This window comes from Typha latifolia, chromosome 8 (genome assembly GCF_019914945.1).
Source record: "Typha latifolia isolate L0001 chromosome 8, TyphaL0001v2, whole genome shotgun sequence".
Lineage (NCBI taxonomy): Eukaryota > Viridiplantae > Streptophyta > Magnoliopsida > Poales > Typhaceae > Typha > Typha latifolia.
Window position 1 is genome coordinate 6,284,377 of NC_133093.1, and position 14,358 is coordinate 6,298,734.

The 14,358-nt window shown below is 39.0% G+C and overlaps 1 protein-coding gene across 1 annotated transcript; it reads right to left on the bottom strand.

Moving 5' to 3' along the window:
* Positions 1-2,184: 2,184 nt before the first annotated feature.
* Positions 2,185-2,514, bottom strand: LOC140793744 (uncharacterized mitochondrial protein AtMg00860-like). Its single transcript, XM_073145422.1, has one exon. The coding sequence runs from the start codon at positions 2,512-2,514 to the stop codon at positions 2,185-2,187; it is 330 nt and encodes a 109-aa protein (XP_073001523.1).
* Between the last annotated feature and the right edge of the window lie 11,844 nt (positions 2,515-14,358).

Sequence of the window (14,358 nt, forward strand, 5' to 3'; positions counted from 1 at the left end):
GCATACACTATCTAACTTTTTTTACCATATACACCCCCTGATCCAACTCACTCTTGAGGTGGTTGTGATCGCAACAAAGGACTAGCTCTGGATAGTTCTAAAACCATTTTTGGGTAATGCTGACCGATCTACCTATCCAAATGATATAAAACTGTGGTAGGTTCTTCCCCTAAAAGTTAGGAATCCAACACCATTGGAATCAAAACGACAAAGGTGTAGATCAAAAGTTTTGGTATAATACTGACCAAGGGTCAGTAGGCGGTGATGTGGATGTGGAAGGTGGAATAATGGCTAGGGTTAGGGTTTTAGAAGATGGATATAGTAGTGCTAGTGGAGATAAAGGAGAAAGCTAGACAAAGGGGAAAAAGTGGACTATACTCTCAAGGATGTCACACTAGAGGGAGAGCAAGTGAGAAGAGTCTTGTGGTGAAGCCAATGAGTTCAATATTCATTTGATAAACAAAATATGGTCAGCACATAAATATTTATAAGTGGCCACGGTTTAACTCAGTTCGGATAATTTGACTGTATTAATTCAAATCAACTCAAGCTAAAAGAACATTAACCTAATACAAGGACTAAATGAGAAAAGCAAAAAAATCTAATTAAGATAAGGGGTTTCGACTCCTATCTGGTTAGCTCGAGATGTCTAGGTTGGCCCGAGTTGTATAATTCCACCATTCTTCTGTCACCTTGACCTCAAGGTGTAACTCCAAAATGAGTTCAACCTCTTAGTGTTGACTTGGTTTAATTGAGTCATTCGTCTTTAAAGATCCAACCCAAGGAGCCGATTAGATCTTGGCTCCTTGCTGCAACATCCCAACTAACTAAATCTCGCTCATGTCAACTTCTTTGGCTTTCCTTCTGTTAGGTTTTTATTTGTTGGCAATTGTGTACAAAATATTCTAAGTGTATTTTTTCATGTATATGAGCTTTACACAAGTCTAGAATATCTCTGGTTTGAAGAATTGCAAGATTATTGGAGAAAAGCCGTCGAGTTCACACCGCGTTCACAAACACGTTCGAACGCAGAATTTGCGTTCACACAGACAGAGAGTCGCATTCACAAACGCGTTCGAACGCGGGTACTGCGTTCACATAGACAGAGAGCCGCGTTCACAAATGCGTTCGAACGCGGGTACTGCATTCACACAGACCGAGAGCTGCGTTCACAAACGCGTACGAACGCAACCTGAAGAATTCAAGCTGTCGCGTTCGAACGCACTCGAGCCCGTTCGAACGCACCAACAAAGTTTAAGAATATTGTACTTTCGTGAATACGGATAAGATTATGATTTGACTCTATCTTGTACTTTCGTGAGTACGGATAAGATTTGGATTTGGCTCTATCTTGTACTTTCGTGAATACGGATAAGACTTGGATTTGGCTCCATCTTGGAGATCATATATAAGGATTGTGATGCCCTATCTCTAGGGTGGTTGAAGAAGCATTATTGAAGGAGACTTCTTGAGGCTACATCGGTTCTTCAACTAACAAGGTTCCACTCATCTACAAGAATTTAATCTTTCGTCTTAAGGGCTATCTAGACGAAAGATCAATCTCGAGGGCTATTGAGATTGGACTTCAATCACAAGAAGCAGTGAATCCTGGGTTCTAGCGATCAAGACTGAGAGGAACAAAGTCGTTTGGATCGACGGGTTGTTTTGTGAGTTAGTCTTGTAAATACTACTATTCTAGTGATTGGTTTTGATCCTAGTTTGGATCCGTGGTTTTTTCCCGTTTGGGTTTTTCCACGTTAAAATCTTGGTGTTCATCTCTGCTTTCATTTTTAATATTTCTTCCAATTTTTACTTAAGCGAACGAGCGTGATCATTGCCTAGTGTTTAGATACATACGTGTGTCTAGGGATTTTTCACCTTCAATTAGAATTTGAAGACCTAGGCAGTTTGAAATTGAAATTGGCTCATTTGAGCTTGGTGGGCACAATAGAGTGTTGAGAGCTCAATTCTCGGTCCCTCTTTTGTAGACCAGATAATAGTCCTATCTTAAAAGCTTCGTGACTCACTTTGCTAAGCCAAAGTGTATACATATTGCTTCAAGAAGATAGGCAAACTCTGCTGATCGGTTCGAATAGTGAATCTTCGCCCAATAAGATATGGTCGCCATTTTCTGAGTGCATGCAAAATAGCAATCATTTCGTGCTCATACATGGAGAGTTGCTATCACCACTCTGATAATGCCTTGTTGAGGTAGGCCACTGGCCTCCTATCTCGCATCAAAATGGCTCCAATCCCTGCACCAAAGGCATCACATTCTACAATAAATGGCTTACCAAAGTCCAGTAAAGCCAATGTTAGCGCCGAGATCATGGTAGCTTTCAAAGGTTCAAATGCATCCATTGTTTTTTTGGACAATTGGAATCCTCCTTTCTTGAGTAAGGCAGTCAATGGAGAAACTATCTTGCGATAGTCGGCGGTGAAGCATCGATAGTAACCCGTTAGCCCCAAGAATCCTCTCAACTCGTGTGGAGTAGTATATCGCGGCCGGTCCATCGTGCACCTTATCTTTGAGGGGTCAACTTCTACACCAGAGGCTAAAATGATGTGCCACAAATACTGAACCTTTGGCTCTCTTCAAAGGCACTTATTCATCTCACTTTCAGCTGGTAGATCTTAAAGATCTTTAGAACTTCTTTGACATATTGTAGATGTATGCCTCACATCTGACTATACACTAAGATGTTGTCAAAGTAGATGAGTATGTACTAATGGAGAAGACGGCGGAAGATGTCATTCATGAGTCCTATTGATACGATTCGGACTTCATCGATGACGTCTCGAGCATGGATATACTTTAGGGGTATCTTTTATTCTTGTTTTAGTGTTTATTTTATAAAAAAATAAGTTTTTTGTATGTTGCTTTCAAACACGGATAGAATGCGTTTGAATGCGATTTGCAAAAATCTACTGTTTTAGGGTTAATAATTGCCATTTTTGAATTGTTTAATTAGCCTCTAAAGATGTAGATGGCAACCATGGAATCATTATTGAATGAATTAAGTTTTACCTTGTCTCTTTCGCTTCTAGCCCACTCCTCCCCCTTCTTCCAAACTATCCATTACTTTGCCCTAACCCTTTCATCACCGATAACCATTCCACTACCACTTATTCATTAGTGCCACCCCATTAACACTGGTCCACCAACCTCCACCATCACTAAGGATTTCGTGCCTCCATCCATGGATCCTAAGGCAGACTCTCCGACATTTGTCCACTAATCGGATGATATCTCGAGATCCCAACATCTGATTCACTTGAAACTTAATTTGTTGGAAAGCTCTTTTCTGGGGCTATAATATCATAATCTCATATCGATCCGACGGTGGCATCTTTTGGGATCTATTTCCAAATTTCTATGTTAGATCCTATCCAAATTTGACAATCGAAATAGATCAAGCCTTGGCCAAAAGGGGAGATCGTATCAAGCTGGTATTAGAGTCGCCATTTCTCGGACACATGCTTCCAATGACAACTACCAGAGCTATGGCTGCATGACAAAATGAGGAGGAAGAGATCTCCCCAATAGAGGCGAGGGAGATGGTTGCGGGGACTTTCACTCGCATAACCGCCCGACCAAATCTGAATATGGAAGAGCCTAGCGTTCAAGCCATGTTTGGGTCTCTTTTCGAACAAATGGCCATCCACAACTAGATGATGATGGAGATGATGCAAGAAATACGGGCGTGGCCGAAACCTTCTTCAACAAGCATGGCAATTGCAAGGCAACATCGAGAGCCCTCCGCAGCATACCCAACATCCTCCACAGCCTCCCCGTTCCCCCACAAAATAGGGGAGAGTTCGGCTATCCAGCAAAATTGAGCTTCTACACCCCGACCCATGGTCTACCGCAACAAATCGCCACTGGCTACAATGGGATCCTCAACCATCACAGCAGCACTCGGATCCTCCACATCTTCCTATGCACTGGAGACCTCGCCGACAAACCATGAAAGGCTGGTCGCACCCTTCCCAATCCCTGCAGAAACGACGAAGAGTCCAGCTTCAAAGCAGTAGTTTCCTCCAGTGAGCTCAACAATTCAAAAGGTTCTTTTGACGTTAGAATGGAGTTCTTCGACGAGTCGACAACCGTGCGAACCACTGTTGAGTGGAGGAAGACCACACATGGCCGCTGGATATCCCTCATCTAGAATCCTCATCAGTGGTAAGGGAGATGATCCGGAACCGCGAGTTTCGACACTTGGGCTGCCTTATGCCACCTCCCTTTGCAACCACGGTGAGTCGGCAACCAGGAAGAAATCGCGTATGGCCTCCAGCGACCTTTCACCATTCTCCTCGGTCAATCGACAGTCGACCGCGTCAGCGTCGTCATCGGCGAAGACATTGCAGCTCCTTACCGAGCTACAATTTGAAGGAGAAGGCCGCAATCTTCCACCCACAACAGCACCGGCCGTTGACAGCCCTATAAAGACCTCATGGGTTGCTGCTTTTCTCACCCAAACGGTCGAAAGCTTCCTACCATGGCTGCGACTAAATGAAGAAGAAGGAGATGAAGATTTTGTTTTCGTCAACGTCAGCTTTCCATAGTAGTCAACTGCCGCCACCCCAAGAGGGGCCTCACTGGCAGCTATTTTCTTATTCTAGATGGCTGAAGGCTCCTTGCCATGGCTCCAATAGGACAGAGAAAAAGGACCTGAAGATTTTATCTTTTTGGGCCAACTTCGGCCTTCCATCACCGTCGACCGCCACCACACCGCTAGGAACCCTGCCAAAGCAATTACCGGAGGTGGTCATTGCTCAGCCATGGCTACCACGTGCCAAGGCAACTCCTATGGCAATGGTTGATGGAGATGGAATTATGGGAGAAATATTAGGGATTTCAAATTTTAAAAAACCTAAGTTGTTAGAATTTCAAGATGACTACAAGGTTGGGCTTGACCAGGTTGAATTGCTAGACATGAGCTGGGTTGGACCTAAGAGCCAAAGGGGACAAGTCAAGTGTGAGTCATCTCTGGACTTGAGGACTCAATTAAGTCAAATAAGAGATATGATCATAAACCCTCTACTTGACTTAAGTGGAGTTTGCTTATACCAGGACACATTTGACTTGGATCCTAATCGGATGCACCAGATTTCTATAGCTGAACTAACATTAAGTTAATTGGTTCGACCACCCGAGACCAAGTGGACTCAATGTAGACAGACCCGAATACCACCTTAGGCTAGTAGGAGTACAAGTATCCAAGCTCGACTGAGGATGACCCACTGAACACAGCAAGTTTGACTCGAGTCACCTTGAGGACAAGGTGTATGGAAACGTGGTGGATTGATACAATTCAGTCTTCATTGATGATGTCTTGAGCATGGATATACTTTAGGGGTGTCTTTTATTCTTGCTTTAGTATTTATTTCATAGAAAAATAAGTTTTTTGTATGTCGTGTTTGAATGCACTCCATCCTCATTCGAACGCGCTTGTGAACGCCTGCATTAGGTTCACAAAAGCATAGAACACGAAATGTGCATTCGAACACAAATGGAGTGCGTTCGAATGCGCTTGTGAACGCCTACATCAAGTTCGCAAATACAAAGAATGCAAAATATGTAGTCCAACGCGATCGGGCATGTTTGAACACGAGCGGCAAAAATCTACTATTTTAGGGTTAATAATTGCCATATTTGAAATGTTTGGTTAGCCTCTATAGGTGTAGATGGCAGCTATAAAATCATTATTGAATGAATTGAGTTTTTTCTTGTCTCCTTCGTCTTCTTCTCTCCCATTCTCTCGTTCCTCAACGTTGCCGCTTCTAGCCTCCCTTAGGGGCGGCCCACTCCTCTCCCTTCTTCCAATCTATCCATCCCTTTGCCCTAACCCTTTCGTCACCTATAACCCTTCCACCACCACTTATTCACCGGTGCCACCCCATTAACGCCGGTCCACCACCTTCCACCATCATCAAGGATTTCGTGCCTCCATCAACGGATCCTATGGTAGACTCCCCGATGTTCGTCCACTAATTGGATGATATCTTGAGATCTCAACATCCAATTCGCTTAGAACTTGATTTGTTGGAAAGATCTTTTCTAGGGCTACAACATATCAAAAGCTCACATCAATTCGATGGCGGCATCTTTCAGGATCTATTTCTAAAATTTTGTGTCCGATCTTGTCCAAATCTAAAAATCAGAATAGATCGAGCCTTGGCTAAAAAAGGAGATCGTATCACGTTAGAAGGTTGTTGGTGCATTGGTGAGTTTGAATGGTGTAACCTGATACTCATAGTGGCCATTGCCACTAATATGTACACCTACACGTTAATATTTCTTTTGATAGTTAATAATTAAGTCATTTGAACTCTAAAGAGTGTGTTTTTAATCATACTATTCTTGAATCGATAATAGTTCCATGACTCTCCAAATTTTGTTCAATCTCTCACTACTAAATGGTTCAATGAGTAGATTTACAAGCATTATTTCTCATTTTTAAAAACATATATTGCAGCTTGATTATCACAGTATAAAGTAATTGAAGAGTTAGACATTTCATAAAAATGAACACCACGTAAAAACCGTCTCAACCAAATTAATTTTCACTATCTTGTAACATAGCAATATATTCAGCTTCCATAGAAGATAAAGCAATGCATGATTGTTTCTTAGAAGACCATGTAATTAAATCTCCACCCAAAGTAAATATAAAATCACTAAATGATTTAGAACTAGTCTTATCGAAAGCCTAATTAGCATTTCAAAAACATAATTATTACATCTATAATATAAACTTTAATGCATTTTATGCTTGAGATATCTCATAAGTTAAGTAAGTTCTATCCAATGTTGATTACTAGGATTAATAATAAATCTTCATAACTTACCAATAGCATAAGATATCCTACTATAATTCATAACATGCATCAAACTACCAATAATTTTTGCATACTCTTGTCTAATTGTCTTACCTTTATTAGGCTCTAGTTTATTATTACTAATTGTATCACAATTTAAATTTTCTTAATATTCTCTTATTATAATGTGATTGTGTCAAAATATAAACATTATTTTGTTTAATCACTTTCATGTCCAAAATAACATTTACTTGACAAAAATCTTTCATCTGAAATAAGAAATTCTTTAGTTTCATGTCCAAAATTCTTTAGTACCAAAAATAAGTAAATGATTAACATAAAGAGTAATGATAATCTTATATGTACCGGTTATTTTAATAAAAGTACAACTCTCTACTTTATTACTTTTTAAACCAAATTTCTTAATTTCTTGTTTAAATTTCTTATAGCATTGTCTAGGTACTTACTTTAATCCGTAAAGGGATATGTTTAATTTACAAACGTTATCTTCTAAGTCATTTATTCACCATTAAAAATACTGTTTTAACATCTATTTATTCAACTTCCAAATTACACATAGAAGCAGTAACAAATATAACTCTAATAGAAATAATTCTTATTACCGATGAAAAAGTCTCAAAATAATCAAATCCTTCTCTTTGACTAACCATTGGCTACTAATCTAGCCTTAATTTTCCAATACTTCTATAAGGTTTAAATTTCTTAGTAAATACCCATTTACATCTTATAGGTTTAATATTATGAGGTAAACTTGCTAACACCCAAGTCTCATAATTCCTAATAGATTCAATTTCATAATCCTTAGCTTTCTTCCCAAGATATGAATCGGGTAAAGACAGCCTCACAATAATCTTTAGAATTATCTTCAAGTAGAAATGTAAAGAAATGAGTGGCTTCAATTTCTTTTTTATTTTTAGATTCACCATTTCTACTAATTTTGCAATTGAATATTTAATCAGATTGGATCTAAAATCTTTTCCAATTCTATGTCTTTTACTACTTTTTAAATCAAGTTCTACATGAATGCTATTATTCTTATCACTAGCATTATCATTTGAACTTTTTAATAGTCAAATGCTCAAAACATTTTGCATGAATAACTTCAAAAACACTATTAGAATCAAGATTAAGAAATCTACAAGCTTTACTATTCTTACCGTGCCCTAAGAATATAAATTTTATAGCTTTACTTCTGTAACAACCCAAACCCATAAAAAAAACAATTTGGACACGATGCGCCCACTGCCGCTGCCACAACCAACGGGCTGCGGCCAGCTAGTCGCGGCGGGCCCCAACGTCATCACAACTCCTCCACCGCCTTCCCTCTCTCTCTTTAAATCTCTCTCTCTCTATCTATCTCTCTCTCGGTCTCTCTCTCTTGGTCTCTCTCTCACTCCACTCTCTCTCCACTCTCTTCTCCTCGTTGCCAACGTCGGCCCGCCGCCACCTTCCCGAAGCCGCCGCCGCTGTTGAGAAGCTCTTCCTCTCTCTTTCTCTCTCTCTCTCTCTCTCTCTCTCTCTCTCTCTCTCTCTCTCTCTCTCTCTCTCTCTCGCCCGAGCTAGGGCTTGTTGGAGCCGAGCCACCGGCGAGAGGCCGGCCGCTGGCTGGCCAGCAGCGGCCGGTGACCTCCCCGCCGGCCCAGGTTCGCAACCCCCTCCCTCACCTTCTCTCTTTCTTCTCTTCCACTTCTCTTCTTCGTCTTCTTCTTCTTCTTCTTCTTCTTATTTCTTATTTCTTCTTCCTTTCTCCTTTCTTTTCCCTCAGCTCCCCTCCTCTCTTCTTCTCCTTCTCCTCCCTTCTTCTTCTTCTTCTTCTCCTCCTCCTCCTCCTCCTCCTCCTCCTCCTCCTCCTCCTCCTTCTTTTTCTTCTTCTTCTTCTTCTTCTTCTTCTTCTTCTTCTTCTTCTTCTTCTTATGCTTTCTTTCCTTTTCTTCTTCCACCTCGGCTTCTACTCCTTCCTTTTTTTCTACACAGTGCTGGTGACATTGTTTTATTATCTACTTTATTTTATATTTATTTATTTATTTAATTAGGTATTACTTCCTTAATTAATGTAGATAAATTATTTAGACATTAATTATTTTAATAATAATGTATATTCTTCAACATGATGATTATTAATTATAATTAGTATAATTAATGATTAACTAGGTTATAAACTATTATGCATAAATATATGTAATACTTATTTTGATGTAACTATGTATTTATATTTCTATTAGATTAATAGATAGTGTTATAAATTATAATTATTAAATTTATGTACTGATATTCATAATATATGCAATTTAAGTAATCTTAACAATTTATTATATACTATCATGTGTAGAATAAAATACTAGTCATATTAATTAATTAATTATTTTGCATAATTAAGTAAATACTATATAACTTCTAATTAATCAAAATAGATTAAGAAATATAAATTTATTATAAATAGATCTTATCTATACTTATATCCCATTTATAATTGTTTAGCTTTTACTTTATAATTATATATCTAGAATATTAAATAAAAAGTAACAAACCTTTCTCCGTATATTATAACTAGCATTTTATAATAATAGTATGTCATAATATTTGAATCGTACCTATAATGTGAATCTAGTTATGTACAAAGTAAAAGAAGTGATTTTAAACCAAATAAATCTTTATATTCTATTTGAACTAATTCTAATTAGATAAACGACTAACTAATATTACTTGAATATTTTCATATCCCGAACCCCCTTATTTGAGACCCCGTGGACTTTGCTAGCGATGAGTGTTACTCGGTTAACTAACGGGCGTGAGAGATGCATGGTTTGTGTCTTCTCAAATTAAGTTATATTATATATTATGTACATGCATGTTTTGGCCTCTAGCATAATTATATGATTTTATCTAGAGATGATTACAGTCGAGCATATTTTATCATGCATTCGATTATGCAGATCTGGAATATAAGTACATTGGTGATATATATAGAGATGATTGGAGATGATTCTACTATTATGATTGTATACCAAGTTGATCTTTAGTATGAGTATGCATGTAATAGATTAGCATGAGTATGGATGTTGAAATAACCCCTAGACACACGTATGTATGTAAACACTAGGCAATGATATTTTTCGTTTGCTTAAGTAAACATTGGACGAAATATTAAAAACGAAAGCAAAGATGTACGCCAAGATTTTAACGTGGAAAAACCCAAACGGGAAAAAACCACTGATCCACACTCGGATCAAAATCAAACACTAGAATAGTAGCAGTTACAAGACTGACTCACAAATCAACCCGTCGATCCAAACGACTTTGTTCCTCTCAATCTTGCTCGCTAAAACCCACGATTCACTGCTTCTCGTGATTGAAGTCTAATCTCAGTAACCCTCGAGAATGATCTTTCGTCTCAATAGCCCTTAAGACGAAAGATTAAGATTTGTAGATGAGAAGAGCCTTGTTAGTTGAAGAACCTATGTAGCCTCCAAAAAGTCTCCTTGAATAATCTTCTTCAACGCCCTCAAGTTAGGGCAACACTATCCTTATATATCATCCCCAAGATAGAGCCAAATCCAAGTTATATTCGTACTCACGAAAATCCAATAAATTGCAAACTTCATAGGTGCGTTCGAACGCGGCCCATGTGCGTTTGAACGGCCTGACTTGATCTCAGGTGCGTTCGAACGGGCCCAAGTGCGTTCGAACGCAACAGCTTGAATTCTTCAGATTGCGTTCGAACGCGTTTGTGAACGCTGCTCTCTGGCTCGTGTGAACGCAGCACTGCCGCGTTCGAACGCGTTTGTGAACGCTGCTCTCGGTCTGTGTGAACGTAGTGCCCGCGTTCGAACGCGTTTGTGAACGCGGCTCTCGGTCTGTGTGATCGCAGTGCCCGCATTCGAACGCGTTTGTGAACACGGCTCTCGGTCTGTGTGAACGCAGTGCCCGCGTTCGAACGCGGTGTGAACGCAACGGCTTTTCTCCAATGATCTTGCAATTCTTCACACCAGAGATATTCTAGACTTGAGTAAAGCTCATATACATGTAAAAATACACTTAGAATATTTTGTACACAATTGCCAACAATTAAAAACCTAACAATCTCCCCCTTTGGCAATTTGTGACAAAACACCTAGATTACAAGATATTACAAAGACTTCAAAACTGAGCAACCAACAAGTCTAGAGTATTTTGCATATCAATCCCTGCAAAGAAACATATACCAATCCAAGATCAAGTGAAAATAACTTGAAATAAAAAAATCAAAACACAAGTTATCACAAGAGCAAAAATTTAAACAGACAAAGATTAAACACACGTTATCACAATTACTTCAAGTTAAGTTCAAATGCCAACGACACTAAGACAAAGCAAGGTTTCAAACATTAAGAAAACTCCACTAAACTCCCCCTACACACCTAGACACCTAAACACTAAGACACTATCTAAGACACTCTCCCCCTTTTTGGCACAAATGCCAAAGACTAGGAACTCGGAGGAAACTAACGATGAAGAATCGTCAACACAGAGTCAAGAACAGTCCCCTGACGAGCTTGCTCAGCTCGTAATTCATTTACTGCCGAATGGAGATCCTGGACTTGAGTACAAAGCTGATCGAAACGGTCCGAGTTCTGAGGTAACTCCCCCTCAGTGGGAGATGAGTCATCGGCAGAGCTATCATCAGAACTGTCGAGGTGCGATGACCGACCAGCGGCGGAAGAGGATGGTTTGAGAGGAGACGACTGGTCGTGAGCTTGACTCCGCTTAAGAGTTATCCGATCCAATGGTTTCTACGAAGTAAGAGAAGGTTCCGAAGCATCGACTCGCACCCCACTTTGAGTGCACAGATTTGTAAGAAAAATGCCAAATGGTAATCCCTCACGAGGTGCTTCTTTCTTTGCAGCTAAGAGAATCGAATCATAGATCACGGCAGCTAAGTCAATAGAGACACCCGATAACATGGCATGAAGAAGGAACGCACGATCGAGACTAATGCTGGAATGTCGAGTCTTAGGTGTAACATTGTACAGACAAAAGAGGTGAAGCATGCGAGCCACAGATGTCAGCTTTGCATGCGGCATCATGTTACCTTTCCAACGTTCCCCTTTGATCAGGACAGTACTGGCATATTCATTGACATCAGGAAGTGGAGCAGACGTTGGATACTGGTACTCACCATCAGGAAGACGAAGTTCAGCACGAATAACATCAGAATCTAGGTAGATAGATACACCACGAACAGTAGAACGTATACAGTGATCGAAAATCGGGGCATTACTAAAGAATTCTCGAACAATTTCCACATAAGCAGTCCCGCTCATCCGACACACTGATAACCATCCTCGTTCAGTAAAGATCTGTTCAATCCCCAATTCAGAAAAATCGAGATATAACCACGGGTCTTTCACGGATAACGGGACGGGTGCCAAAATTATGTTTGTAGCGACTGCACAGCCGCCGTTGAAGAAAACTTGGGAGCCGAGGATGGCGATGAAGGCGGCCTTGGTTTCTTGGTCACTGTCTCTTTTTTAGGCATTCTTGAAAAGAAAACACGTTGCAATATTCAATACATGCCCAAAGGAACCAAAAAATAGCAAGAATTCGAAAAAAAACTGGTAGAAACCATGAAGCCCCAAAAGGAAAAACATCTTTCACTTGAAAAACGCTAAGATATCACGTTCAATCTCACAAGAACCATCAAGAGTTTAACATTAACGTGAGCAAAAGTTGAGAACGCACAAAATCACTCAAGATCAAGCATGTTTATGGAATAAAAAACTAGGAAAATAATGGATGATCATACCTTGCAAATGTGGGGAGAAACTCAAAAATTTTGTGGAAAGACACTAGATCTGGAGGAGATCTACCCCCAAAAAGGATTTGAAGTGAAAAATTCGATGAAAAACACCAAGATCTTGAAGATTTGAGAAGGGGAAAATGAAAGGTTTTTAGGGTTTGGAAAATGGAAGATGAAACCCTTGGGTTCGGACGCAGTATTTAAAGAACCCACGAGTGCGTTCGAACGCACCAGTCCGCGCGAACGCACCGCGTTCGAACTCAAGAATCCTCGCTCGAACGCCTTTTTTTTTTTTTTTTTATAAGCTAAAAACAAGTTCAAAATCATTTTGGAGATGCACTTCTAGAATTCCAAACTATATTCAAGACATAGAATATGACAATCAAATGAAATAAGTCATACAAGATCAATCAAATCATCAAAAGCATATTATAATCAATTCGAATGCATCACTCAAAATTACATTAATCTTGATTGATCATAACGATATGCATATGCAGGATGTGCATTAATAACATGAACCAATCTTCTTAAACAAACTTTACTATATAAACAATGATGCAACACAGTAGTCAAACCGACTTAGTATGGAAATGTTGCACTTTTCGACTTATTCTCCATAACACAACAGGAATTTTTCCTGTATTTGTGCAATGACATATATGTGCAATGACGGCTTTTACACATGAGTAGGTAGCCCTTTTCTTGTAGTACAAATCAACCGATGTGCAAGAAGAAATTCACATATATCATTTTTTTTTAATTTGTAAATAATGTACTGAGTCAAACTGGACTCGAAACAAGACAGCTTTCACACTAACTCATTGTAGCCCTTTTCATTGATCTTTTATAAAAATATATTTGATAACTAAGCATGAGGTCAAACTGTGCAAATCAAAGTTAATAGAGAGCTATTTAAAAAAATATTCATGATATCATGCTCACACAAGAATACACATACGTTATGAGTGCATTAAACATTTATAATTATTGAAGTCGAGGGAGTGACAAAATTAAAATTGAAACAATATACTAAAAGATGACAAAATTGACTATAATAACTCATAATCAAAAGAAAAATCATATTTTTATGTCAAGAGTATAGTATTGAATCTAGGAGTGCATCAAATTTTTTTTTTATATGACAAAAACTCTCGACGAATCTGAAACTAAAACCAAAGAAAATTTCAGAGTAAAAGAAAACCAAAAAAAAACGAAACGATAAGAAACTCGCAAACTAAAAAGAACTCAAATCCTAATAAAATCAGTCCAAAGCACAAATCCCTAAAGAAGTACGAAGATACTCAAATCTCTGTAAATCCAAAGGTTTTGTAAACAAATCACCCAACTGTTTCTCCGTCTCAACATGTTCTAGTGCTATTGTTTTGTCTTCAACTAACTCGCGTATAAAATAATGTCGGATATCAATATGTTTTGTCCGCGAGTGTTGAACATGATTTTTCGATATATTAATAGCAGTCATGTTGTCACAATAAAACACCATAGTATCTTCTTCAATGCCATAATCCTTGACCATCTGTTTCATCCATAGTAATTGAGAACAACAACTCCCTGCTGCAATGTACTCGGCCTCTGCAGTAGATAAAGATATCGAGTTTTGTTTCTTACTGTGTCAAGCAACCAGATTGTTTCCAACATAAAAACATCCACCTGAAGTACTTTTTCTATCATCACATGAACCTGCCCAATCCGAATCTGTGTATCCCGATATGATAGCA

What these genes read in the sequence shown, in the direction of transcription:
- LOC140793744 (XM_073145422.1), bottom strand. Translation starts at nt 2,514, where the DNA reads ATGGACCGGCCGCGATATACTACTCCACACGAGTTGAGAGGATTCTTG.